The sequence below is a fragment of the Mesocricetus auratus genome, unplaced genomic scaffold (genome assembly GCF_017639785.1).
Source record: "Mesocricetus auratus isolate SY011 unplaced genomic scaffold, BCM_Maur_2.0 Super-Scaffold_100676, whole genome shotgun sequence".
NCBI lineage: Eukaryota > Metazoa > Chordata > Mammalia > Rodentia > Cricetidae > Mesocricetus > Mesocricetus auratus.
This window is the reverse complement of record NW_024429266.1, coordinates 147,467,994-147,494,978: the sequence shown is the minus strand read 5'-3', so window position 1 is coordinate 147,494,978 and position 26,985 is coordinate 147,467,994. Positions and strand designations below refer to the sequence as shown.

General features: G+C 45.3%; 1 protein-coding gene across 1 annotated transcript; it reads right to left on the bottom strand.

Annotated features, from left to right (window-relative positions):
• Positions 1–16,651: 16,651 nt before the first annotated feature.
• On the bottom strand, positions 16,652–24,622 carry Clec4f (C-type lectin domain family 4 member F). The gene is made up of 7 exons (XM_013114123.3): positions 24,518–24,622; positions 23,512–23,613; positions 23,124–23,213; positions 19,900–20,841; positions 18,569–18,720; positions 17,656–17,774; positions 16,652–17,030 (listed from the first exon to the last, which is right to left on the bottom strand). The coding sequence occupies exons 1-7, from the start codon at positions 24,591–24,593 to the stop codon at positions 16,880–16,882; spliced, it is 1,632 nt and encodes a 543-aa protein (XP_012969577.1). The 5' UTR covers positions 24,594–24,622; the 3' UTR covers positions 16,652–16,879.
• Between the last annotated feature and the right edge of the window lie 2,363 nt (positions 24,623–26,985).

The following is a 26,985-nucleotide window of genomic DNA, read 5'->3' as shown; positions in this document are numbered from 1 at the left end:
CAGGCACTCAGGCAGGATTGGACATTAAGTAGACAGATTTGCAGCACAAAGTGTATGGATGACTTCCTGGAGGACTGTGTTACTTCATCCTTTCTTTTATTTGCTGGCCTTCCTCATCATATGTCACAGAGCTGGAGAGCTGGCTCTTGCTGAGCAATCTTGACCTAAGTTCAATTCCTGGAACTCATGTAAAGAGAGCAAGAGAACCTACCTCACAAAGTTGTTCTTTGACGTTTACAAACACAGCACACACAAATAAATTTTGTTTAATGCTGTGACATTTTCCTTCAGAGTGCTCACTCTCTTGACTAAGAAGCTTCTCTTCATCCCCACCCAGAAAACCAACTGTGAGGTCTACAACTTCTCTGTTTTACAGTCAAGCTGTCTTGGCAATTCGTAGAACCCCAACTTCTGTCGATTGTAAGCTCCAGGCTGGGGGCCCTGGAATACCAACAGTACAACGTATGTGCTGGACATTGCTACAGCCTGCTAGTACCCCTCAGCAATACATGTCACAGACAGCCGATATATAGAATTCTAGAGGACAGACAGGGTGGACAAGCACTCCAGAGTGGCAGATTGGCCACTTCCTTCAAATCAGCTGAGGATCTCTGTCTCCTCAGATGGCTCCAGTTAGTCTGTGGAGAACATCACCCCTCTGCCTCCGTCACCCTCTGGAGGAGAAGCAGGCAGCCTGGACCTGAGCACTGACACTGACCCTGGAGTTTAGCAACAATCCTGTCCTCCATCCACCCCATTGTTGTTGTTGTTGTTGTTTTTTAAATCGGACAGAGTCTATCTACATATCCTAGCTGTCCTGGAACTCACTCTGTAGACCAGGCTGGCTTAGAAACCACAGAGATCTGCTGCCTCTGCCTCCTGAGTCCTGGGATTAAAGGAGTGCACCATCATGCCCAGATCACCCTTCTGTCTTTTGGCAGTGGTTGACTAGAGTGATGTGTGGCTTCTTGTACTCCAGAATACCAGCACCCAAAGCTGTACCTCACAGGGTCTTCCCTATGAGCATATGTCCTAACTCCCTCTCCTCTACTCCCTACCAAAAGACTGGTCCTGTGATATTGGCTCACTGTTGAGTTCCTAAAACTTAGGGAAGTACTTAGCCCACAGAAAACACACAGTGAATATTCCTCAAATGGGCACATAACCACACACAACACAAATACATACACACACACTGAATATATATATATATAAAATGAATCTTTTTAAAATTCCTAACTAGAGTATAGAAAGCATAAATAAGGATGTAGGACATTTGCATAATAAAAGCTAAACTTAATCTAAACTATGTGCTCATGGAACATCTATAAAAATTGTTCATGGGGGGCTGGAGAGATGGTTCAGGGGTTAAGAGCACTGGCTGTTCTTCCAGAGGTTCTAAGTTCAATTCCCATAAACCACATGGTGGCTCAAAACCAACTAGAATGAATTCTGATGAGTAGACATACATGCAGGCAGAATACTATATACACAAATTTTAAAAAAATTTTAAAACCTGATTTTTGACAAAGAAGCTAAAATTAAACAATGGAAAAAAGAAAGCATCTTCAACAAATGGGGCTGGCATAACTGGATGCTGGTGTGTAGAAGATTGCAGATGGATCCATGTGTATCACCATGCTCAAAACTTAAGTCCAAACGGATCAAAGATCTCAACATAAATCCAGTCACACTGAACCTCTTAGAAGAGAAAGTAGGAGGCACTCTCAAAAGAACTGGTACAGGAGACCATTTCCTGAACATAACACCAGAAGCACAGACACTGAGATCAACAATTAATAAATGGGACCTTCCTGAAACTGAGAAGCTTCTGTAAGGCAAAGGACACAGTCAGCAAGACAAAAAGGCAGCCCACAGAATGGGAAAAGATATTCACTAACCCACATCTGACAGAGAGCTAATCTCCAAAATTTACAAGGAACTCAAGAAGCAAGTCTCCAAAACATCAAAGGATCCAATTAAAAAGTGGAATACAGAACTAAATAGAGAATTCTCAACAGAAGACTCTAAAATGGCTGAAAGACACTTAAGAAAGTACTCAACACCCTTAGCTATCAGGGAAATGCAAATCAAAACAACTCTGAGATACCATCTTGCTCCTGTCAGAATAGCTAAAATCAAAAACATCAATGACAGTTTATGCTGGAGAGGATGTGGAGAAAGGAGAACACTCCTCCACTGCTGGTAGGAGTGCCAACTCATACAGCCACTTTGGAAAGCAGTATGGCAGTTCCTCAGAAAAATGGGAATCAGTCTACCACAAGATCCAACAATTCCATTTTTGGCATATACCCAAAAGATTCACATTCACACAGCAAGGATGTCTGTTCCACTATGTTCATAGCAGCATTATTTGTAATAGCCAGAATCTGGAAGCAGCCAAGATGCCCCTCAACTGAAGAATGGACAAAGAAAATGTGGTATATTTACACAATGGAGTACTACTCAGCAAAAAAAGAAAAATGAAATTTACAGGCAAATGGATAGAACTAGATGAAACCATCCTGAGTGAGGTAACCCAGTCACAAAAAGACAAACATGGTGTACTACTTCATATATGGATATTAGACATAGAGCAAAGGATTACCAATCCACACAAAGAAGCTAGGAAACAAGGAGGACCCTAAGAGAAACATACATGGTCCCCTGGAGAAAGGGAAAGAGACAAGATCTCCTGAGCAAATTTGGAGCATGGGGGAGGGGGAGGAGGACATGAGGGAGCAGGAAGCTTTTGAGTCGGGAGAAAAATAGAGGAGAGCAAGAAAAGAGATACCATAATATAGGAAGCCATTATAGGTTTAAAGAGAATTATGGCACTAGGGAAATGTTCAGAGATATACAAGGATGACCCCAACTAACAATCTAAGCCGTAGTGGAGAGGCTACCTTAAACGTCCTTCCCGGATAATGAGATGGATGACTACTTTATATGCCATCCTAGAGCCTTAATCCAGTAGCTGATGGAAGCAGAAGCAGACACCCACAGCTAAACACTGAGCTGAACTCCTGGAATCCAGTTCCAGAGAGAGAGGAGTAATGAGCAAAGGGGTCAAGACCAGACTGGAGAAACCCACAGAAACAGCTGATCTGAACAAGGGGAAACTCATGAACCCTACTAGACTGATAGCTGAGAAACCTGCATAGGACTGATCCAGACCCCCTGACCATGCGTGTCAGTTAGAAGACCTCGGCAATCTATGGGATCAGTGGATCAGTATTTATCCCTACTCTATGAGTGAACTTTGGGAGCCCATTCCACATAGAGGGATCCTCTCTCAGCCTAGACACACAGGTGCCCCAAATGATGTGACAGACTTTGAAGATCCCCTATGGAAGGTCTCACCCTTCCTGGGGAGCAGAAAGGGGATGGGATGGGGTCAGTGAGGGACAGGGGAGGGAGAGGGAACTGGGATTGACATGCAAAACAAGCTTGCTTCTCATTTAAATTTTAAAAAGGAGTTTTAAAAATTGTTCATATGCTCAGAAAATTTCCCCAAAGCAGAACATTATTTAATACTGGTTTCTGCTGCTATGAAACTAGGAAAGCCCGAAAACAAAGAATGGAAGTGCATACAAGAAAAATATAACAGCTACTGGGAAGTGACTACTGAGTCCTCAGGCCTCAACCAAGCATCTGTATCACCACCACCACTCCCAACCATGCCAAGGCTCGGGGAACATGGGGAAGAGGGACTGGAGAGAATCTAAGAGTCAGAGAATGGGGAGGGTGCTGTGAAATACTGTCTTCCATAATTGGCAAGACCACTGTACTCATGAACTGACAGCAGCCATGGCTATCTGCACGAGATCTGCACAGGATCAAGCTATTCAGCATTCTAGCATAGAAGGGTGTGGGAACACCAGACCTTGAGCAGAGACCCACTTCCCCTTCTGCCTGGGAGTAGGCAGCTGTAAGACAATGTATACTAAAAACAATACAATGCCTGGGGGCATTAAGTTCCTGGAAAAGGCCTGCCCGCAGAAACTACCCTGACCTCGACCTTGTCCAAAGACTAACCACCTCTTCTGCCACGCCCAGATCAGTTTTCTGGAGTCAGGGCAGAACCAGCCAGGGGAGAAGAGAGAGCAGAAGCTTCTCTGGTGGGAGCTTTTCTTAGGAAGTTTTCTTGAACCTTTTTGGGGCCTGCTTAAAGTTTTCTTTACATCGTTGAACGAGTCTCTGTGTTGTCAATCCCCGACACCCTCCGCACGTTCTCGGACACAGGCCGCGCAGCAGACGCGACAATTGGAGGTCCTACCGAGATCGTGAAAGTGAGGTAAGTGGATGGGGTCGTCCCTTTTGCCAGCTAGGGACAGATGGAGGAAAATAGGAAAAGAAACAATGGGAGATAGTCCCTGGAAGTTTAAATTACAGTATCACGTAAAAAAGTTGCTTGAAGAACAGGGGACTACAACCATGGCAGGCTTTTTAAAATGGATTGAACGAGGGAGCCCATGGTTCATTAGTGGGGAAGGCTTAAATGTCCCAGATTGGGAGGATGTTTGCTATGATATTCAGAGAGCCGGGTGTTGGTGGCATACGCCTTTAATTCCAACACTCGGAGGCAGAGATAGGAAGGAATGAGGCCATCCTGGTCTATAGAGCAAGTTCCAGGACAGCCTCCAAAAGGATAGAGAGAAACCCAGTCTCAAAAAAAAAAAAAAAGAAAAAAGAAAAAAAAAAGAAAAGAAAAACGGGTAAAATAAGAAATAAAATAAAAAATCTCCAGTCTTTCGCCTGATCCACTGAGGTCAGGAAAGTAAAGGGGAACTGAGAGATCTAAAAGGCTAGCCAGTGAGGCTATGTGGATGTGTTAAAAAGGGGTACCAAGCTAGGGGTACCGGATTAAATCTCCAGGCCTTCGCCTGACAAAGGTCAGGAAAGTAAGGGGACCCTGAGAGATTGCCCTCAGTTGGAGGGGGGTATTGGATTAAATCTCTAGGCCTTAGCCTGACACTAAGGTCGGGGGGGGGAAAAAGGGGAACCCAGAGATTGCCCTCAATTGGAGGGTGGATTGTGTAAATCTTAAGGCTTTTTGCATGAGGGAATATCCTGGGTTGAAAGTTGGATTGAAAATGGGTGAATAGCCGGGCGTTGGCGGCACACGCCTTTAATCCCAGTACTCGGGAGACACAGGCAGGCAGATCTCTTGAGTTCAAGGCCAGCCTGGTTTACAGAGCAAGTTCCAAGACAGCTTCCAAATAATACAGAAAAAAAAATTGGTAACAAGCTGGGCAGTGGTGGCACACGCCTTTAATCCCAGCACTTAGGGAGGCAGAGGCAGGCGTATCTCTGTGAGTTCGAGGCCAGGCTGGACTGACAGCCTCAAACAATACAGAGAAACCCTGATTTAAAAAAAAATGGGTGAAACAAAAAATTTGTAACAGTAAAAAGGTACTGGTATTAAGTAAAGAAAAAGAAAAAGACAAAGGTATATAGAATGGAAAATTTTGTTTACCTTTAAGTTCTATTTTGTGAGTCATCTCTAAAAACTTATGGCCAAAAGCTTGGCCTCTCCACCTCACATCTACAGAGTTACAAGGAGTAGGTACAGCTGTACCCCATGACTGTAGCTCAAATGGAGGAATGATAGAGAACATACAGGACTTTTTAACCTCTTAGTTCAAGGATTGGCTGGAGTTGTTCTTTTACATAGATTTCAATTAAGGAAGCTTCATTGCAACAGACTAATCATGACCTAGGGAAAAAGGATGACTGAAAGATGCATGTATGTTCTGAATGTATGGTGTGGCCACACCGGTATGTATGAAATGTGATTGTGAATGCATGAGTGTGAACTGCTTATATGATTAAAAGGATACTTAAATCCCTTCAAAAATAGTTAAGAAGCTACCTAGATTGCTTTAAATATAGACAAAAGGAACATCCAGCCAGTCTGTTAATGTTTTTACAGAAAAATTTAAGATGCAAATGAGGCCTTGTCAGCTAGTGAGAGCTCTACAGGTTAGATTGGGAAAGACTGCTCACAGACTTCAAATAATTTTCACAAGTTATTTGGACACATTATAGTTTACAATCTTTGAGTGATTTTCAGAAGTTTTTGGGAAATATTTAATGGATATGTCCTTTTTAATGGGCATCTACAAATAATCTAAGTAATAATCCCAATTTACCTAGATAGTCAACCAAGGAGGGTAGACAAATCCTTCTACTATTATGGTCCAGCTTCAACAGTTCAAAAAAATTTTTTTAGAAAATAAAAAAGGGGGAATAATGTCCCCAGTCCCCACATGACTCATCAAATAATACACTCCTCATTTAAAAATTTTATAATGTGAATGCCAGTGAGCTTCAGACAGATTCTGGCATGATGGAACTTGAACAACCATTGCTCAGGTCAAATGGAGACATCCATGCACTAAACAGTGGAGAAGACCCTAATTTGGGGTCGAGGGCGTGTTTGTGTTTTCTTGTAGGAAAAGAATAAAAGCTTCAGCATGGAGCAGAGAAAAACTGGACCTGAGACCATGAGAGCCTACCTAAGCCAGTTTGAGTGAGATCTCCTAAATCAGTGTTCCTGAACCTTGATGTCATCGAATCTAGAGCCCAAGAAAGAAAGAAAACAGTCGGTTCCAGATTTCCAGTTTCTCAACAGACCTGCTGCATCAACCTTCCGGACCCATGAGTTTTCATCGTGAAGCCAACAGAGAAAAAAGGACCCATTTAAAACACTTGGACATTGGTATGGACTGTGATGAGGGGCAAAAGCCTCTTTTAAGTAATTGAACAGGACATGGTCACTTGAAATATCAGACTTGATGGTTCCTGTTTCTGGAATCACGACTAGGCCAGTGTATTTTTCTAGAGAGATACAACTTGTCCTAATGCGACAAAAAGGAGACTTTGACTCAAGTCGCATAATCAGCTGACGTTGAATCAACAAACTGCATCACCACAGGAACAAATTGGTGCTCTGTGGATAGTGCAACAAGCCTATTGTTCATATTTTTTATAATGCTACATGTGTAACATCAATGATTGTACCTAATGTATCTGTGCAAGTGCACTTTCTAAATGCTTTCCTGAGCAGATCTTGGAACAATTGTAAACTTTATCAAATTGTAAATCTAAGTCACATGCAGGTTACCCTTGTAACAGAATGTAAATCACGTACATGTTACCCTTGTAACAGATGAAGGCTGGTAGAATGTTATGGCCCAGATCTGGTGATGGGTACGGTGATGGAGAGGCGCTATGTCAATGGGGGTCCTGGGAATGGTGGCAATGGCGGTAGGCATTCTGGCTTTATGCCGAGCTCAAACGTGCCTTGTTCCAGAGGCAAGAGATCCGTAACCAAGTATTGCTTAGCCTAGCCCATGGCAATCCCGATAGCCATGAAGGTTGGTTACAGATGATTTAAAGTTGGGGTGCTCTGATGACGGGCCACCTGTGGGGAAGACCCCTCCCGCCTAAGACAGGGGTTCAAGGTCCCCCAAGGACGGGAAAGGGAGGGTGACCCTACTTGACCTAAGCCAGGAGTGCCTCATTTAAAAAATAAAAAGGGGTGAATTGTGGGAACACCAGACCTTGAGCAGAGACCCACTTCCCCTTCTGCCTGGGAGTAGGCAGCTGTAAGACAATGTATACTAAAAACAATACAATGCCTGGGGGCATTAAGTTCCTGGAAAAGGCCTGCCCGCAGAAACTACCCTGACCTCGACCTTGTCCAAAGACTAACCACCTCTTCTGCCACACCCAGATCAGTTTTCTGGAGTCAGGGCAGAACCAGCCAGGGGAGAAGAGAGAGCAGAAGCTTCTCTGGTGGGAGCTTTTCTTAGGAAGTTTTCTTGAACCTTTTTGGGGCCTGCTTAAAGTTTTCTTTACATCGTTGAACGAGTCTCTGTGTTGTCAATCCCCGACACCCTCCGCACGTTCTCGGACACAGGCCGCGCAGCAGACGCGACAGAAGGGAGAGGGTTTACAATGTCCTACACATTTCTGAGGAGCTCTTGACAGCTAATGGCTGCTGGAGAATGGGAAGCCATTGTTCTTCAGGACTGTGGCTGCCCCTGATCCAGGAAAGAACTCCACATCTATGTGCATGCAAGCAACCTTAATTTAAAATTACAGAATTGGGGGAAGAGAGGAAGCTATTGAATGGAAAAGAGATAAGAAAGGATAATGGGAGGGGGAGATATAATCAAAGTATATTATATATACACATATGTATAAAATTGTGAATAATTATTTTAATTCAAATATCATTGTAAACCATATGTGCACAGAGACAGATAAGCAAGCCATCTTACTATGGCTGCAGATGTGAAATATAGACAGATGAACTATTAGAAATTACATCCAGCAGAATATTAAAAGAACACCATAGCCAAGTGTAGTGGCACATGTCTACAATTCCAGTCCTCAGGAGGCCAAGGAAGGAAATGTTTGAGGCCAGCCTTGGATTATACGTGATACCTGCTTCAAAAGAAAAAACCATGACTGTTCAAAACTTCAATGATACCTCCTCTCTCAAAGATGACTAGTCCTGCCTATTGTGTTAAAATACCATTAACAGCAGGAGGGACCGAAGCCACAGTCATCTGCAGCAACCTGAGGAGGTCCCTTCATTTTTTAGGGATTCATCTCTGATAAAACCAGGATTTGTGGCTTCGATACAGAAAGCCATGTCAGGGTGAGCCAGTGGAGAACAGAATTGGGTTTATTAAAACTAAGAAATACATTGGCATGAGTGTCTCAAAAAGGGAATTGCCATCTATTAAATGACATTTTTCAGCATAGATTTGTAAGCACAGGAATTAAAAGAAGAGACACGGTGGGGGGGAGGGGCATGGGATGAAACATACCCATGTGTGAATATGGACTCCTCAACAAAGAGTTATAAATAAGTGGTGGCTCACGTTACACCTCAAGGGATGACTAAAATGTTACTTTTCCCTTTGCCTTTTTGGTAAGTGAGATTACAGGGTGGCTTGGATGGATTCCAGGCTGATAAACAGAGCTAGGAGTCACTAAGCTTCCACTAGGGGGATTAAACATGTCCTTTCACTATCAAGAGAATTTTGATGGGATTTCTAGAGAATGCAAGAGTACAGGGCAGGGAGGTCTTAAGCAAATGATAATTATGTTCCATTCCTTCATTCTCAACTACCCTGGCAAAAGACTTCAACCAGACTCCTGGGTGAGAGGCTCCTGTCCCTACCAAGGTCCCTGTAACTTTATTTTTCTTTCATGTCTCAAAATAATAAAAACTTTATTAGAATTTTGATAGCCTTTGAAATCCACTTAGGAGTGATTTGCAAGTCCCAGCTTTAGTGACAGACCTGGTCTTGAGGAACAAAGAGTGACAGAAGAGTTCCCCTGACATACACATAGCGTGCAAGCATGTTTGCATAGACCACACCTCACATAAACACACAAATAGCTAATTACAATAACTAAAACACTGTGATTCCAGTATAGGAAGAGTCCATCGGAATGAAATCAGAAACGGTCTCATGAATATGGTCCTTGAAGTTGGCTTTTTGAAAGGGTAGAAACAAATGGGTTATGACTTAACTGGAAAAGTGCTGAAAGAAATGCAGTGCTATCAGTACAAAACTAAGAAACAAAAAAGAAACGAGTACATTTCTTTATACATAATACATATGACCTAACCAAAGTTAAATTATTTTAAACACACCCATAAGCAGTAATTAAAGGTCTCCCAACAACAATGACAAAAAAGCCCAGGGACAGATGGATTCAGGGCAGAATTCTACCATGTTGGGGACTGCTAGAACCTTGAACAAAATGGAGTCTGTCAACCGTTTCTTGGCCTTCTGCCTATGTGACTGCGAGCACACATGCCCTGAGACAAAGGAAAAGGCTAACCATAAAAGTTAAATTTACACAGTGCAGCCCACCCGCCTAGCCAGGGGGAAGTACCCTTACAGAGTAATTGTCTTTGTTAAACAAAAGATTATAGCGTTCTGTTGTACACTCCCTACCCCTCCCTAATTCCTGCACCTGACTTACGCTGACAAGCATTTGTGGAATGTAACTAATGACTGATGGAAAATTACAGCTTTGTCTTTACCGTATTTGGTGTATATTTGAATTGAGACTTGATTGACATGCTTGTACCACCCCCTGAGGTCCTTCCTCTATAAGTTCCAGCGCGCCCCAAAAAATAAAGGCTCTTGATCAGCGAACGTTGTCTTGAGCCTGATTCCATTAACCTCTTGAAGTTCACTTTCCAGATCGGATCTGCTCGTGAAGGCCCACTAAATTAGTAGCGACCCTCATCACCTCACCCCCGAGGGTCGGGGGTCCCTTCCCAGGGGTCGCACTACCACACCTTCAAAGAAGAATTAGCATCAATACTCCTCAAATTACTCCAAAAATAAAAACAGAAGGGACATTGCCTAAATCTTTTTATGAAGCCATCATTACCCTGATATCTAAACCATTCAAAAACCCAACAAAGAAAATTGCAGAACAATTTCCCTTGTGAACATAGAACATACAAAAATACTCAATAAAATACTTAGAAACCAAATCCAAGAACATATCAAAAAAAATTATCCATCATGAACAAGTAGGTATCACCCCAGAAAAGCAGGGAGCCCACGTGACTGTTCCATCTTGACTTAAGGTCAGAGAGTTCAAACTTATCCTCAAGGCCAAATAACAGGATGTTTGACTTAGGGTGTGGTCACTAGATGTTTTCAGGATTAAAGAGGTAATTACGCTTATTTGTTCCATGTATCATGGTAAGGAAGTTTTTTTTGCCTTCCCCTTTTGCTTTGGGTATAAAAGGGCTATGAGAAATAAATTTGGGGCTGCCGCAGTATTCACTGAGAGCCCTCCCTACTCTCTATCTTCTGTCTTTTGACTTTGTTTCTCAATCCTCGCTCCTCTTTACAGCCGCATTCAACAAGTCGGCTGGTCCTGACAAATGGAGCCGCCCTTGTGCGGAACCTGAAAACGGGACTAAGTGAAGGACTCAGCGGGTGAACGGAGCACTCAGATAACAGTAAAGCAGAAGTGCGGTGAGTAGTTCAGGAGTAAAACTGAGTAATAGTAGTCAGATGGTTACACATCTGCTTAAAGATATTTTAAAGGCCAGAGAAGCTAAAGCAGGGCAGCAACGAGTACAGAAATTTTGGAGTTTGTAGAGCAGGTGTGCCCTTAGCTTCCTGAGCACAAGACATTGGACACAGACACATGGGGGAATTGGAGTGAAAATCCAACAGCATTATGATGAGTGTGGTCCTGGAGGGGTCCCAGTAGATGCACTTAGTCTGTGAGCGCTTATATGGGACAGTTTGGATTGGTACCCTGAGTGGCAGAAGTTATATCCTCCTGAAACGGTTAAAGGTGAAACAAAATCCTTCATGCCACTGGAGGGGCCGCTCCATGTGGACTCCTTTAAGCAATAGCTTGCTTAGTACAGCCGGATAAAATATAGGTGATATTTTGGTAGAGAACCAAGTTTGAGCAATGTTCTTCATGCTAAACATCAAGTTGATTGGTTGTTTCAAAATAATGATTCTTGGGCGATTGCTTTTGCTCAATTTTTGGGCCAAATTGATAATCATTTACTAGCTGATCAATTGTTGCAATTTGCCCAAGTGCATTCCTTTGTATTTCCTAAAGTTGTGATGAAAAATCCCATAAGAGATGCTGTGCTGGTTTTTACTGATGGTTCCTCCAATGAAAAAGTTGCTTATGTTATTAATGGTAAAGATTATGTAATACAAAATGCTCCAGACTCCGGTCAGAAAGTAGAATTACGAGCTGTAGCTATGGTTTTTCAGCTTTTTGTATAGTTTGTTTACTTTGTATACTGATTGTCTATATCTATATATTTCTAGAGCCCATCAAGCTATAGAGACTGTTCCCTGTATTGGATCTAGTAATGGTCATGTTAGGATGCTGTTTCATCAAATTCAAGATGTCATTCATCAAAGAAAGTTGCTATGCTTTGTAGGTCTTATTAGGGCTCATTCCTATCTTCCTGGCCCTATAGCTGATGGTAATGCATCAGCTGATAAATTAACACAAATGGTAGTCTTTTTCCAGGTAGAACAGGTTCAGTAGTCACATGCCCTTCATCATCAGAATAGCAGAAGTTTAAGAAAACTTGGCCTCACCAGGGAAGTTGTTCACTAATTGTTAAACTATGTGATGTTTGCCTGCAGTATTTGCCTGTGCCTCCCTTGGGGGTAAATCTTTGAGGTCTCCTTCATAATCATTTATGGCAAATGGATGTTACTCATGTTGCAGAATTTGGCAAATTAAAATATGTGCATGTGACAATCAATACCTACTCAGGGCTCTTGATGGCCACTGCACAAATTGGGGAAGCCACCAAGCACGTGATAGCTTAAGCTTAAAATGTTTTTCATAGTTGGGGATTGCTAAAACTATAAAAATGGATAGTGGATCCAGATATATTAGTAAAGCATTTCAGCAATTATCTTCCCAATGGAAAATGGAGCAAAAAACAGGCATTCCTTATAATCCTCAAGGACAAGGCATTGTTGCACGAGCCCATGGCAGTCTCAAGGTGCAACTTTTAAAAAAATGGAGAGTTCTATCCTCAGTCACCACATGATGCATTAAGTCACGCCCTCCTTATTTTTAATTTATTGAATGTGGATGCCTGTGAGCAATCTGACGTGGATAGATTTTGGTGTGATGGCACTTGAGCAACCTTTGCTTAGGTGAAATGGAAGGATCCTTGCACTGGATTTAGAACGGGCCCTGTTTTGATATGGAGTTGAGGGCGTGTTTGTGTTTTCTCACAGGAAGAAAATGAAGCTTGATGCCTGCCTGAGTGCTTGAAGTGGGTGCTGGCCCTGATGATGTTGTGGCTGCTGGTGCTCCCCAGAAGAGTTGGAGTCAGATTTCCTGAACCTATGCCCCGATCCTCCAATATTACATCCTGCAGTCTGGGAAGGGAAGGAGATCATAGTGGCAGTTAATGATTCTCAGCTTCTTGATAGACTTTAGACTTGCTGCACCAATTTCCCAGACCTCTCTGAGTTTTAATTATTCTGGATCCCACTGAGGAGCGCCTATCTGTTTTCCAAAAATGAGTCTGTGACTGAGTGTGTGGCTGTTTTTCCACACTAGATCTTGGGATGAGGAGGTCGCCTTTGCCAGGATAGTGCTCATCTGCTGTTGGAAGAGAAGGCCTGGAGAACAGGTGCCTCAGAGGTCTTCCCTCTGTGGGAAGGACACTTGTTGAAGCAATAGAAGCTATGGTGGAGGCAGTGTGTGGCTGAAGCCCCTCTTGGTAAAATATCACTGGGATTCAGAAACATGCACTAGACTGGTCTGAAAACCAAATTGGAGGTATTGAAGAGCCCACTCCCAAAAAAAACTGATGAGGAGGAGTGGGAATAAAGGTTTTGCTACTGGTGTTCGGTACTTGGGGACTGGAACAGCTCAACATATTTTTGAAAGTCGTTAGCAGAAGTGAATTGGATTTTGGAAGAGGGAAAAGAAAAGGTTCAGAATTATGGAGTTATTCATACCTCACCTACCACAAAAACATTTTCTTGTCCCTTGATAGGACTGAAGTTGTGAGAATTGTAATTTAAACAATTTAACCAGTTGTGTGTCCATTGTTAATAATCATACTAGAATTATGGTATTAACCTATTAATATTGGTAACCTGTTCACAAGGAAAGTGTTATGTGAGGCAAGAGGCAGGTGGATCTCTGTGAGTTCAATGCCAGCCTGGTCCACAGAGTGAGTTCCAGGGCAGGATCTAATGCAAAAACAAAAAGAAAAAAAGCCAGAGGAACTAGCATTTTATTAGTATAGAAATTTAGTAAGAACCAACTTATAAAAACCCCAGATCTCCTTTTGAAGCCAGGGACAATCAGGCCATTTGGACAATCATCATTCCAGCCCTTCTGGGTGCTGAGGCTGGAGAACCAGTGCTTAGGTTCTCAAGATGCTGTTGATCCCTCTCTAGTATTTTTGTTTTAGTTTTGTAATTTTGAAAAATAGCTTACATTTAAAGTCACCTGTGGCTCCTAAGGAGAAAAACTAAAATCATCCAAAACATAGGTCCTTAAATTCCGATACACCACTTCCCTTTTTACCCCCCTGGCTTTACTTCTGCATGCAGCCCCCAGGTCCAAACTTGATTGGTGTTTTAGTGACCTGTTGGGCTTTTAGGGCTTACTGTGCTGATTATATTTATCTTTCTGTGCTTCTGCAGTAACTAAACTTAATTCTTGATTTTTACTTCCTCATTGGCTGTCCTCTTTGGTTTTAGGAGTTTTCTGTCTGGTTTTTTAACATTTGTCATTACATTTTCTTTCATTACTTGTTGAAGTTCTAGCAATGGGCACATTTGAATGAAACTGATGCTGCAGAACATAATGGAAGCCAGTGAATGCCATGTGATGCCAGCTGGGCTGAGGTTGACCTCAGGAGCATTCTCTGAAATTGAAGGATCAACATTCCCAGTGTCTACAATAAAGGAGATGTGTCTTCATAATACTGAACTTGCCTTTTAAGGGAAAAATACACTTCAGGAGATTTGCATAGGGGCATTGTTTTACAACGATAAGGCATTTGTGTCTTTCTTAGGGCTGGGTTAAGCTCTTTGTAGTCAATAGACTATTAATGCCACAGTGATAGGTGTTATTCCTGGTCACTATGTCTACCATGTAGTTACTTTAAAGCCTCATTCAGATGACCTTGCTAAGAGCCATTGTGCATTTCCTAGATGTGTTTTACTGTCTTCTCTCAACACTGTTGTGTGAACAGTGCTCTGTGAAGTGTAAGTTATTTTGTCCCATCGGTTGTACTAGTTGTCATGTGGTAATAGTCTGGAAAAGTCTTTTGATTTTGTTTTCCCTAAAAAAATGTATCCATGACTTTACCAATCTTCCATATTCAGGATATTATAATGTTGCTGCCATTTCTATAGAATAACTGCTTTCGATTTTTTGTCTTGGAAATAACTTCCCCTATTTGTGTGTCTGTATGAGCTCTGAGATCCGAAATGCTCTGGGGGAGCCCTAGGGAATTCTGCTCTTAGGTGGGGAAGTTGAAAACCCGAGGTTCCTGAGCTCCCCTCACCACGTATGTGCCACATCTGGCCTCCATCATCGAATTTCTGTTATTAGTAAAGTCAGGTGCCTGCAATGCTAAAGACTCAGAAATCTTTCTTAAACTGATTTCATGACCTATGCAAGTGTTTTCTACAACCTGCATAACCAGAACTTTATGAAACTTGTTTACATATATATAGTATACTTTTATTTAGGTGCCTCCAAACTTGAACTTGTCTGTGTGAAGCATTAGAAACAATGCATTTATCTTTTGAGGGCCATCACAGTTGTACAGAGGTTCTCACTGGTTCTCTTTTTCTACTGTTACTAATAAGCATGTAACACTGTCTTTACCCTACATGTAGTTGGCATTTCAAATAAATGGCTTGCATAGAAGAGAGAGAGAAGGCATGGAGTTGAGTAGGTGGAAAGATGGGGATGATCTGGGAGGAAATGCGGAAAGGGAACCATGATCAGAATATGTTGCATGAATTTTCAACAATAATAAAATTAAACATGGAGCCACTTGGCTCCTAAGACTACACACACACACACACACACACACACACACACACGAAGAAAGGAGGAAGAAGAAATAAAAAAGATGCTAAAATGAGTATGAACAAGATTAAATTCCATTCAGTCAAAATATAACAAATCTAGCATATTTCACTTCTCTTTTAATATTTACTTTATTTTTAATTATGTGTTTATGCATGCATCTGCATAGGGGTTATGTGTGCATGCGTGCAGGTGCCCACAGAGGCCACAAGAGGGCATCAGACCCTCTGGAGCTGAAGTTACAAGCAGTTGCTTCCTGACAAGAGTGCTGGAAACTGAACTAATGTTCCCTACAAGGGCAGTACTCACTCTTAACCACAGAGCCATTTCTCCAGCCCCAAGATTTCTACTTCTGGACATAGCTGGAGGAGCCCTTTTGCTGTAAACAACTAAAAAACTCATCATACTAACATACAGGAAACCACTGTTTCCAAGTACTGAACAACAAGCAGACTAAAACTTTGGGCCAAGTTAGGGAGCTGGGAAGCAGATGGGGAGCTTGCAGCCTCCAATGCTTTCTTTCTGAAGATTCTTCACAGAGCAGGGAGGAGAGTATTAACCAAGGTATGGCAGTCTACCCACATTGGGGAAAGAGAGCTCATTGCAACTTGTGGGCAGAGTACGAGAAGCCAGAGAAGAGACAGACAGATAGATGACAGACATACGAGAGCCAAAAACCTGCATGGGATTCCTTGTGCATGGGTAGAGTGTCCCACAGGCACCAACAGAAAGCTACCCAGGTTCCCATCCTAAGGTGAGCAGAACATAGAATCCCTGTAAAAATTAATGAGATGAATGAGAGAGTGGAGCAGACAAGGGAGAGAAACAGGACCCTGTCTGCACCCAGGCGAAAGCCATGGAACATCTGGGGTGACTTAAGAAGGCCCCCCGCTGTTATTGTGGACCCCCCACTGCTGTCTGCACAGCCTTGGAAAGTTTGCCTGCAGAGACAGAAGGAGCCTGGGGGAAGGAGGGCCAGTCCAGATGTGTGAAGGCAGCCTCAGGGCCAAACAAGTGCCAAGTTCTGTCCATTCAATGACTGTTTATTGAGGACCTGGCTGGGCAAGCCTATTGCGGTGCCAGGGGACACAAGCGTGCAGGGAGGGCTTATCTTTAAGGAGCCATCTTGCTGGAGGGGCCACAGGAAGCCAGCATGTTATTTAAATGGTTAAGCAATGGGGCAGTGCATGTGAAGCCCTGAAGTGAGTCCAAGGCTCTGGGAGTCTCAAGAAGGAAAAAGTCAGCTCTGGTCCATTCAAGCCGCAGCCTGACCTGTGGATTTCTTGCATACCCAGGGGTAGACAGCCCCACAGATCATGTCATTCCATTGTTGCTTCATGTGGACACAGTCTTCAACCTCTCCACTCGAATATCTCCAGTTGTCAGGCTGATTTTTCCCCCAAAACCTGAAAGCAACATGACTTTGCTCTGCTAGAGAAAGCAAGATCCCTCTCCCACGCATAAAGAGAGACATCAGCATGGGGACAGGACTGGGACCAGAGGAGCCCTCAGAGGGGCCCTGCTGAGGCCACCCTCCCTCTGTTACTGATGATCCAGCATCTGCAGGGGCATCCTACACAGAACTCACACTCGGAGGCTCTCCGTCGAAGGGCAAGGGCCAAGTAGGCAGCAAACAAATGGGCAGATGAAATCAGAAAAACAGGAAGGCAACTGGCCTGCCAGCCCCAGGGTCTGTCCTTTGCCAATGCTGTTCTATTGTTCTCTTGGCCTTTTAGGTACACATACCACGTGCCATATCGCACATCACAAACATTGCACATCACACATCATACATGCCACACTCATTACATCACACCACATATATCACATAGATAAACACACATATACACTGAATGTGCACATCACATATGCCTCTCTCTCTCTCTCTCTCTCTCTCTCTCACACACACACACACACACACACACACACACACACACACACCTAACACTCATTGGGCAGGACCAGACACACAGGTCAGCAAAGCCTACCCAAGACAGTGCCCAGACAGTACTAGGCAGAAGTTAGACTCACCCATTGCTCAGGGCAGGATTGAATGGTGTCCCATCTACCCATCTCCAGTTGCCCTCCAGGCCCCGGTCAGTGAGCCCAATCCAATGGTACACGGTACTTGTAGACTTTACCAGGAATGCCTTGTAAAGAAGGTAGGGATGTGAGGAACTGACTCTCTGGACCGTCACCTTCCCTGACCCCTAAGCAGGAAGCTCTTCTAGTGCAGGAGCTTCCAGAACCTTCCATGGCTTATCCAATATCTAGAGCAGCAGGTAGGTCCCTCTGGAGAAGCTCAACTTCCCCCTTATTCACTGTCTTAAATAGCCTCCAACCTTGAGAAGGGGTGTGGCTTTGCTGGGACAGTTGTTTTTAATCCTAGTTTATTCTTAGCTGAGCTGTAACAAGTCCTGGGAGACCGGCAAAGAATGGACAGTCCTGCAAGTTGAACCAAACCGAACCTTGCATAGTCCTCTGTTAGCCTAGTGAGTTCCTTCCAGAAGGCCCTATGTTTCCTTTGAGAGTCCTCAGATGTTTAGGGGTGAGCCAAGCTCCCAGAGGCCAGCGTCTCCTTTTCACCAGCCTTCCACGGCCACTGGATATTTCAATCCAGACTGATGCCCAAACAGGAAGGCTGGCAGGAGCTGAGAGAGCACGACAGGTGCATCCCTAGACTGAAGAGTGGTGTCTTTTCATTCCCTTCCTGCTGACATCTGCTGGGTCCTGGTCCTCCCCAGGTCTTCCTCCTTCCCTGAGCAGGTGGCAGTAGCTGGCGACGCTTGACCTCAGTACAGAGTTCTCTTGGGAACTCAGGAAATATTTGTTCCTGCCTCATGGGGACATGAGGAACTCCACCACCCATTAGGAGGACAAAAGGCTGTTTGTATGTCCCTAACCATACATCACCCCTCGGCCTGCCCAGGCCCGCAGCTCTGACCTGTTCTTCCTGAGACGTCACCGACGCCAGGTGTGCTCCCTGGGACACACAGAACTCCTCAGCCTCATGCCATGACTTCTCCTCATGAGAAAAGTAATACAAGTTTCCATGGAAGACCTTCCAGCCCTGCAGGATCAGCCGGAGAAGTTCATCTAGAACACAGGTCAGGAGGAAGTGTCAGTGATGTCCCAAAGCTAGCCCCTTCTGTACCAGGTCTGACCTCGGATGATCACAAGCCTTGGCCATTCACAATGCTCAGTGCTCAGGGCTGGGACACTACATCCTAGTCCCATTTCCCCAGCCTAGAAACTGCCTTACAAAACACCTAGGTATCTCTGTCACTCCTGGGAAGCCTCAGATTTGGCACCCATCAGCACTCTTTACAGATGCCTGCTTTGGGGTATACAGTGCTTCCTCGATATGGCATCTGGAAGCTGGTCTAACAGAGACCCTACATATAAAGAAAAAGTTCAAGGGCTTGGGATATGGCTCAATCAATTATGTGCCTGATGCTCCAGCATGAGGACTTAGTTCAACTCCCAGCACCCACATAAAAGTCCAGTGTGCTGCATGGTGAGCCTATAATCTCAGTGTTGGGAGGTAAAGTCAAGCAGGTCTCATAAACTCTTTAGCCAGTCAGCTTAATGGAATTGGTGAGAAACATTGTCTCCAAGGGTAAGGTGGGAAGGGCTGCGGATGTAGCTCGGTGGGTAGAGTGCTAGCCTATTATACAGAAAGGGCTGCATTCTGGCCACAATACTGCATAAACCAGACATAGTGGGGCACTTCTGGGCCAGAACTCATGGAGAAAAAGAAGTTCAAGGACATCCATGGTTAGATAGCAAGTTTAAAGACATCCTTAGGAATAAGAGACTGTCTCAAAGATGGATGGATAGATAGATAGATAGACAGACAGACAGACAGATAGATAGATAGATAGATAGATAGACAGATAGACAGACAGACAGACAGACAGATAGACAGACAGATAGATAGACAGATAGATAGACAGACAGACAGAGACAGATAGATAATAGCTAGATGATAAAACAGGTTGAGTGGGAGAGATTGAGGTAGACAATATGGCCTCTATACTCATGTGCACTCATACATAATTTGTACATATATTACACACACAGAAGAGGAGGGAGAGGAGGAGGAGGAAAGTTCAAGGCATGGCTGTGAGCCTAACTGCTACCAGAATCACCTATTAGCTTTTCCTACAGTCCTAATCTTCAGAGGCTAAAGGGTCAGAGGCCATCATCTTCCCCAGAGGCTGCCCCTCCCTAGATTCACACACACACACGTACGCACACACGTCCCTCACTTACTTTGTGTCCTCTGCACCTGCCCCTGTGAAGTCAAAGCTTGCTGCAGGGCCCCCAGGCGACTCTGTTCCTCCTGAATCTTGGCAGTGAGAGTTCTGGTAGCCTCCAAATCTGTTTTCAAATTCTGCACCTCTGCCTCAGCCTTCTGCAGATTGCTCTGTAGCATCTGGATCTTGGATTTCAGAGCTGCGATATCCCCCAAGTCTCCTCTCAGGGTCTGTAACTCTCTGCTGGCATCTTTCAGTTGACCACTGACCGCCTCCATATGGGAAGTTAAGGAACTGGTGCTTTTCAGCTCAGCTTTTAACACCTGGATCTGGGCATCTGTCTGTTCCAGGTGGCCGTTGGCCTTTTGAGTCTGAGCAGTGACTGTTTTCAGATCTCTCTTTAATGAGCTCATTTCATCACCAGCCCTGTCCAGATGGTCTCTCATGGCCTTGATCTCAGCAGTAGTGCTGTCCACACTGCGCTGGAGAAAGCTCTGGGTCTGGGAGCTGAGGTCATTTGAACTCTGAAGACTTCCTCTCAATGCCTGGATCTCAGTCTGGGCTTCCTCCAGGCCTTTGCCCAGCATGTGGAGTTCAGCACTGGTGTTTTCTGCACTGCTTTTTAAGAGGCCTTGGGTGTGGGTAGTCATGGCATTTGCCTTTTCCAAATCTCCTCTCAGACTATGGATATCAGCACTGGCCAACTCCAAGGAGTTTCTCAGTGCCTGGGTCTCCACAGCCAAGGAACCAGAGTCCCTTAGCACATCTTTTGCCTGCTGGATGTCAGCACTGGCATCCTCCAGATGGTCTCCGAGCAACCGGACCTGAGAACTAACATTGTCCAGTCTGTACTTCAGCATCTCTACATCCTTGTGCAAAGTGCTAGAATTCTCCACATAGCCCCTAAACCTCCATGTAGCCTCTTGCTTTTCTGCCGTGCTGCTAGGGTGGGGATGATCTGAAAAGAGGAAACGGGGTGCCTATAGAAACCCATTATGTAAGGAAGTTCAGATGGTAAATCAGAACGTTCCTTACTATTTTGGGTTATGATAGTTAACACTGTCAACTTGGAAGTATCTATAATCACCCAGAAGACAAAACTCTGGGTGTGACTATAAGATAATGTTCAGAGAGTTTTGACTGAGATGGGATGACCCACCCTGAATGTGGGCTGTGCCGTCCCATGGGCTGGGGGTCCTAGACTGAATGAAAAGAGCAAGATCTGAGCACCGGTGTCAGGGTCTCTGCTTCCTGACTGTTGATGCAAATGTGATCAACCACCTCAAACTCCTGCTTCATGCCTTCCACCTTCTGGCCATGGTAAACTGTGCCTTCAAACTGAGCCACAGCAAACACTTCCTTAAGCTGCTTTTGTAATGAGCTTGTTGCAGTGGTGTGACACATTAGAGAAACCTCCACACGCAGCTCTGAGTGGTCCTAGAGCAGCCCTAGGACCTGTTGCTTCCTAGACTCTGGGGATGGACTGCCCAAGGATGCAGACCTAAAAACAAAGTGGATGAAGAGCCTGCTGGCTGCTGCATACACATGAAGAGTAGGAAAAAATGAAGCTCTGGCCTAGGTTCAGTTCCCAGCAATGCTCAGAACATTTTTCTCAGATCATGTAACTGAAACAGAACATGATTTTTTTTAATCCCTTTCTGTATGAACCTCTATAAATAAATTGCTCTTTAGTCATGACCTGAGCTTGAATGGAGGGAGGGAATGGAAGGGATCATCAGGACTGCAAGCAAACCCAGGGTGGCGGCTGGTGATGGTTGGCTCCTCCCCTTGACCCGCAGAGATGGTTTCAGGGACACTCCATCACCAGGGCTTATCAGATTGTAGGTTTTAAGTGTGTGTCCAACATTCACACCTCCTATAGCTCAATAAAGCTGTGCTTAAAACACAATAATTTGGGGCTTGGGGATATAGCTCATTGGTAGAATACTTGCTTAGTTTGCACAAGATTATGGGTTCAAGTTGAGCGTTGGTGGCACATGCCTTTAATTCCAGCACTCAGGAGGCGGAGGCAGGCAGATCTCTGTGGGTTCGAGGCCAGCCTGGTCTACAGAGCGAGTACCAGGACAGACTCCAAAGTAATACAGATAAACTCTGCCTCAAAAAACAAAAAACAAAGCAAAAAGACTATGGGTTCAGTCCCCAGGACCACATAATCTGGGCATAGTGTCACACACCTGTAATCCCAGGACCAGAGAGGTGGGGCAGGAGGATCAGAAGTCTAGGCTCATCCTTAGCTTTTCTTTTTAATTTGAAGTCAACCTGGACTACATGAGACCCTGTATCAAAAATAAGTTCAAATGATTTTCTTTCAGGAGGGCGGGAGGTGGAACAGGGATGTGGCAATAGAAGCTGAGCCCAATGCCTGGCTCCCCAGGCCTGTCCTCACTGAATACTCACTGTAGAGCTCTGCTCCCCAGCCCTGTCCTCACTGTGAATACTCACTGTAGAGCTCTGCTCCCCAGAGCCCGACTCCCCAGCCCTGTCCTCACTGTGAATACTCACTGTAGAGCTCTGCTCCCCAGAGCCCGACTCCCCAGCTCTGTCCTCACTGTGAATACTCACTGTAGAGCTCCTGCTCCCCAGTGCCCGGCTCCCCAGCCCCAGCCCTGTCCTCGCTGTGAAAACTCACTGTAGAGCTCCTGCTCCCCAGCCCTGTCCTCACTGTGAATACTCACTGTAGAGCTCCTGCTCCCCAGGCCTGTCCTCACTGTGAATACTCACTGTAGAGCTCCTGCTCCCCAGCCCTGTCCTCACTGTGAATACTCACTGTAGAGCTCTGCTCCCCAGAGCCCGACTCCCCAGCCCTGTCCTCACTGTGAATACTCACTGTAGAGCTCCTGCTCCCCAGTGCCCGGCTCCCCAGCCCCAGCCCTGTCCTCGCTGTGAAAACTCACTGTAGAGCTCCTGCTCCCCAGGCCTGTCCTCACTGTGAATACTCACTGTAGAGCTCCTGCTCCCCAGGCCTGTCCTCACTGTGAAAACTCACTGTAGAGCTCCTGCTCCCCAGTGCCCGGCTCCCCAGCCCTGTCCTCACTGTGAATACTCACTGTAGAGCTCCTGCTTCCCAGTGCCCGGCTCCCCAGCCCCAGCCCTGTCCTCGCTGTGAAAACTCACTGTAGAGCTCCTGCTCCCCAGGCCTGTCCTCGCTGTGAATACTCACTGTAGAGCTCCTGCTCCCCAGTGCCCGGCTCCCCAGCCCTGTCCTCACTGAATACTCACTGTAGGGCTCCTGTTCAGCAGAGTGGTTTCTCAGAGGCAAGAGTTGGGAGGAATGATCTTCATTCTGCTCGTGTCTCCAAGGCTGTAAAGCTGAGATAACCATTCCTTGGTCAGCTCAATCCGTGGCTCTGACATGACAGGCAGACCCACAATAGCTAGGGTCCAGAAAGAGGAAGGGGCACCAAAGGCCACCCCCGCACAGTTTCCCTGGATAGCCTCCATTCTCTTGAGCCATTTCACAGCACAATGGGCTCCAGATCTGGGCCTGGATTTGTGGTAAATTGTTGCTTCAGAGAGCATATATGTCTAGAGGACAACCCTTTGGGTCCCTTGGGACCTCTTCACAGAAAGGAGAGTTGGAGGTGGCTCAAGTCACCTGAGAACTTACCCACCAGAAAAAGAGCCAGGAGGGAAAAGAACACAGCCATGAGTGTCAAGATGGCCTGGGCATGTCTCAGCATCCTGGGAGCAGATGGTATAGAGTTCAGGCCTACAGGGAAGAAGCAAAGGCCTGTGGAGGTGAGCGCTGGGAGGGCTTGGACTGTCACTGTCTGACACAGCCCCTCTGGCTTGTCCTTTAGAGATGAGAACACCCACCATCCTTCTCCCAGGGGAGTTGCAGGAAAAGGAAACATTCTCAGTGGACAAGGCAACAGACAAGGATCGGGGGGCTCACACCCCACAAAGGTTGTAGTAGACAAGGCAACACACAAGGATCGGGGGCTCACACCCCACAAAGGTTGTAGTAGACAAAGCAACAAAGACGAGGGCTCACACCCCACAAAAGTTGTAGTGGACAAGGCAACAGACAAAGACCAGGGGCTCACACCCCACAAAGGTTGTAGTGGTATCCTAGACACAAACCTGCCTAGAAGGCCTGGCTACAGACGTGTGATCAGAAAGGAAGAAGACAGCAAAGGAGGGAGGGAGATGTGAAGGAGACACATAGCAGACCTCCAGGTCCCAGTCTTGCTAACAAACCTGGCCAAGTGAAGCAATCTAGCCCAGAGCCTTCACAGCGCTTGAACTGTCATCACGGGTGTCCTTGCCTTCTAGGGACTGTGGTTAAGGGGCAAGGGTGCACCCAAAAATGACCTCAGAAACCACCAGCCCCAGAGGACACAGGGGGTAGGCATTCTACAAAACTGGGGTTTAAACCTGGGCCCATCTGAACTCAAAATGCACCCTTCTCCCATAGGGTTACTATACCCAGTGGAGGGGCTCTTGAAGGTTCCATGTAGAGGTTGGGGCTCTCGAGTCCTGGGTGTCTGTTGACCCATTTATTCTGCCCTGACCTGTTTGCTAAGGGACCAAGGTGAGGATGAGTTGAGTCTCTGACTGTCAAGGGTGGGCTCAGAGGGCAGGGTACAGGCAGGAACCCTAAGTGTCCTCACCTCGGGACTGTAGGGAGACACACTGGTTGTCTTTGCAGAACATAGCCACATCTCTGGTGAACGCTGCCTCCTTCATCCTCTTGTGCTGCTCCTGCCACTGGTTCCCAAAGGTCTGCCCTGTGAGTCAGCAGCAGTGCGAGCTGAGACAACTGATTTATGTTCTCCTGAGGAGGTCATGACAACTCCCCAGCCCTGCCTCCTCCCTTCTGACTCTGCAGAAACCCAGTGTCACCACACCACTGGCCCCTCCTCTTAGAGTACCAGAGGCCAAGAGCCCAACAGCCTTCTTCCTCTCTGCCCCTGCCCCCCTCAGCACCCTACACACCACCCTCTACCTCAGAGTCACATACTCCCCAATCCTTGTCAATGGAGTCTGAGACAGGCACCTAGGAAGGGGAGCACCAACCTTATAGAAGACCAAGGAGGTGGTTCAGTCAGTAAAGTGCTTGCCACACAAGCATGAAGACAGGGGTTTGGATCCCCAGCACCCACATTAAAAACTGGGCGTGGCAGCATGTGCCTGTAGTCACAGCGTTGGGGAGGTAGAAGCAGGAAGATCCTTAGAACTTTCTAGTCAGCCTGCCTAGTTGAATCAGTGAGTGCTGGGTTCAGCGAGAAATACTTTTTCAATAAAGGTGGAAAGAGAATGGGAAGACACACAATATTGACCTTGGATTTCCATTAGGCTCGAGGTAGCACTTGAGAGGCAGAGGCAGGAGGATCTCTATGAGTTCGAGGCCAGCCTGGTCTACATAAGTGAGTTCTAGAGTAGCCAGGGCCACATAGTTAGACTTTGTCTCAAAAGCAAACTCAGTGCATGAGGTGGGAAGGATTTGCAGGGAGAGCAAAGGGTGACAGCCATTCAGAACAGAAAAAGACCTGAGGTGCGTTATATTTGGTCTTTGCTGGGTCCTGGTCCGGCAACCCTGACTCCTGACTGGCAGGAACACCCCTGGTTATACATAATGAGCTTCCTTTGAGCGCACCTGAGTTCGTGCTGGTGAGATAGTTCAGGCTCTCTCTAGATGGCCACTGGTCTCAGAAAGACCATATGTGATTGGAAGCCTGCATCCTCCCTCCCCTACTCTCAGACATCCCTGTGAGAGGCACTTCAAAGGGAGTCACAAGCATTCTAACGCCTAATACAAGATAGGGCTCAGGCTGTGGACCAGTTCAAGATCATCCTCAGCCACATAGTGAGTTTGAGGCCAGCCTGAGACACATGAGAGCCTGTCTCAAACAAACAGAAAACTTGAACAAGAAAGTATTGTACGATTTCAATCTGGTTTAGCCAATGACTTTGGGGGCATCAAGCCCCCAGGGCATGGTCTTGTCTGCCTGCATGACAGTTTAAGAGCTGAGGGAGAGAGCCATGCTCTCTCTTGCTCTCATGCTCTCCTGGGTGGTAGCAGCAGCGCAGGCAGCTTGAGGCTGGTGCTCCTCACCCCTGGGCAGAGCGACTGGATGAAGGCAGCTGAATCAGTGGCAGTATCTAATTGGTTCTGTATCAGTGAGTGTTTGTTCCTATCTTATACCTAAACAAATTCTTGGGACCCTTTAACAGACTCTTGTAGCTTAACCTAACAGCTGTGGTGAGACGCTGGATGGTAGGAAAAAAACTACTGAACTAAAGCAGCCTGTGTACTTTAAGGATGTGCTGACCTCAGAATGGAAACCAGAATGTGTGATATGTTGGAGATAGGGTTTCACTTTTGTTTCCACAGAAGAAGAAAAACTATGGATACCATCAAAATGAATAAGTTCTATTTGAACAGGAGAGATCTCTTACTAAGAAGAAGTGATAGTTCATCAACTGATATGGCAATTCAACATATCGAAAAGAAAACTCACCCTATAAGAGCCGGTGCAGGGCTCTGGTATTTTTTGTTGGTGGTGGTGGTGGTGGTTTTTTGGGGTTTTGGGGGGGGAGTTGCTTGCTTGTTTGTCTTTATAGGAAAATAAAAATGCCCATCTTAAAGAAGTCAAAAGGCCTTGGAAATTTAGGCATCTAAAAATTACCAGTCAAAGAGAAATCTGACCTAGTGGTACCAATATTCTCTACAAGGTAAAAATCTCACTACCTAAAAAATAATGTCTCCTTATTTTTAAAAAAGAATGAAGCCCCAACTCAATTACAAAAGCTGGCTTTGGAGTTGGAGTGTGGCTCTCTCCTTCTCTAAATCCAAGCATGTTGTTAAAGGAAAATCCAGAGTCTCTGTCTCTTATCAGAAGAGCAACCTGGTGTGGGACAGAAGCAAACCAAAACCTAAGGACTATTGTTTTCACAAATCTCTTTCCCTTCATACTTAGTTTTGACTCTTTAGAACCTTTCTTTGAATATATATATATATATGTATAGAGAGAGAGAGAGAGAGAGAGAGATCTTAAAATTTAAACTTTCTGTTTTGCTATTAATAATGTTAAGTTTTCCATAGTGAACAATAAATTTTCCTAACAGTGATCTCCGA

Excerpts from the sequence above, each read along its gene's own strand:
- Clec4f (XM_013114123.3), bottom strand. The coding sequence starts at position 24,593 with ATGAAGGAGGCAGCGTTCACCAGAGATGTGGCTATGTTCTGCAAAGAC. Across the intron at positions 23,614-24,517 it reads TGTCTCCCTACAGTCCCGAG|GCCTGAACTCTATACCATCT; the intron begins GTGAGGACACTT and ends TCTTCCCTGTAG. Across the intron at positions 17,775-18,568 it reads TGACGTCTCAGGAAGAACAG|GCATTCCTGGTAAAGTCTAC; the intron begins GTCAGAGCTGCG and ends CTTCTTTACAAG.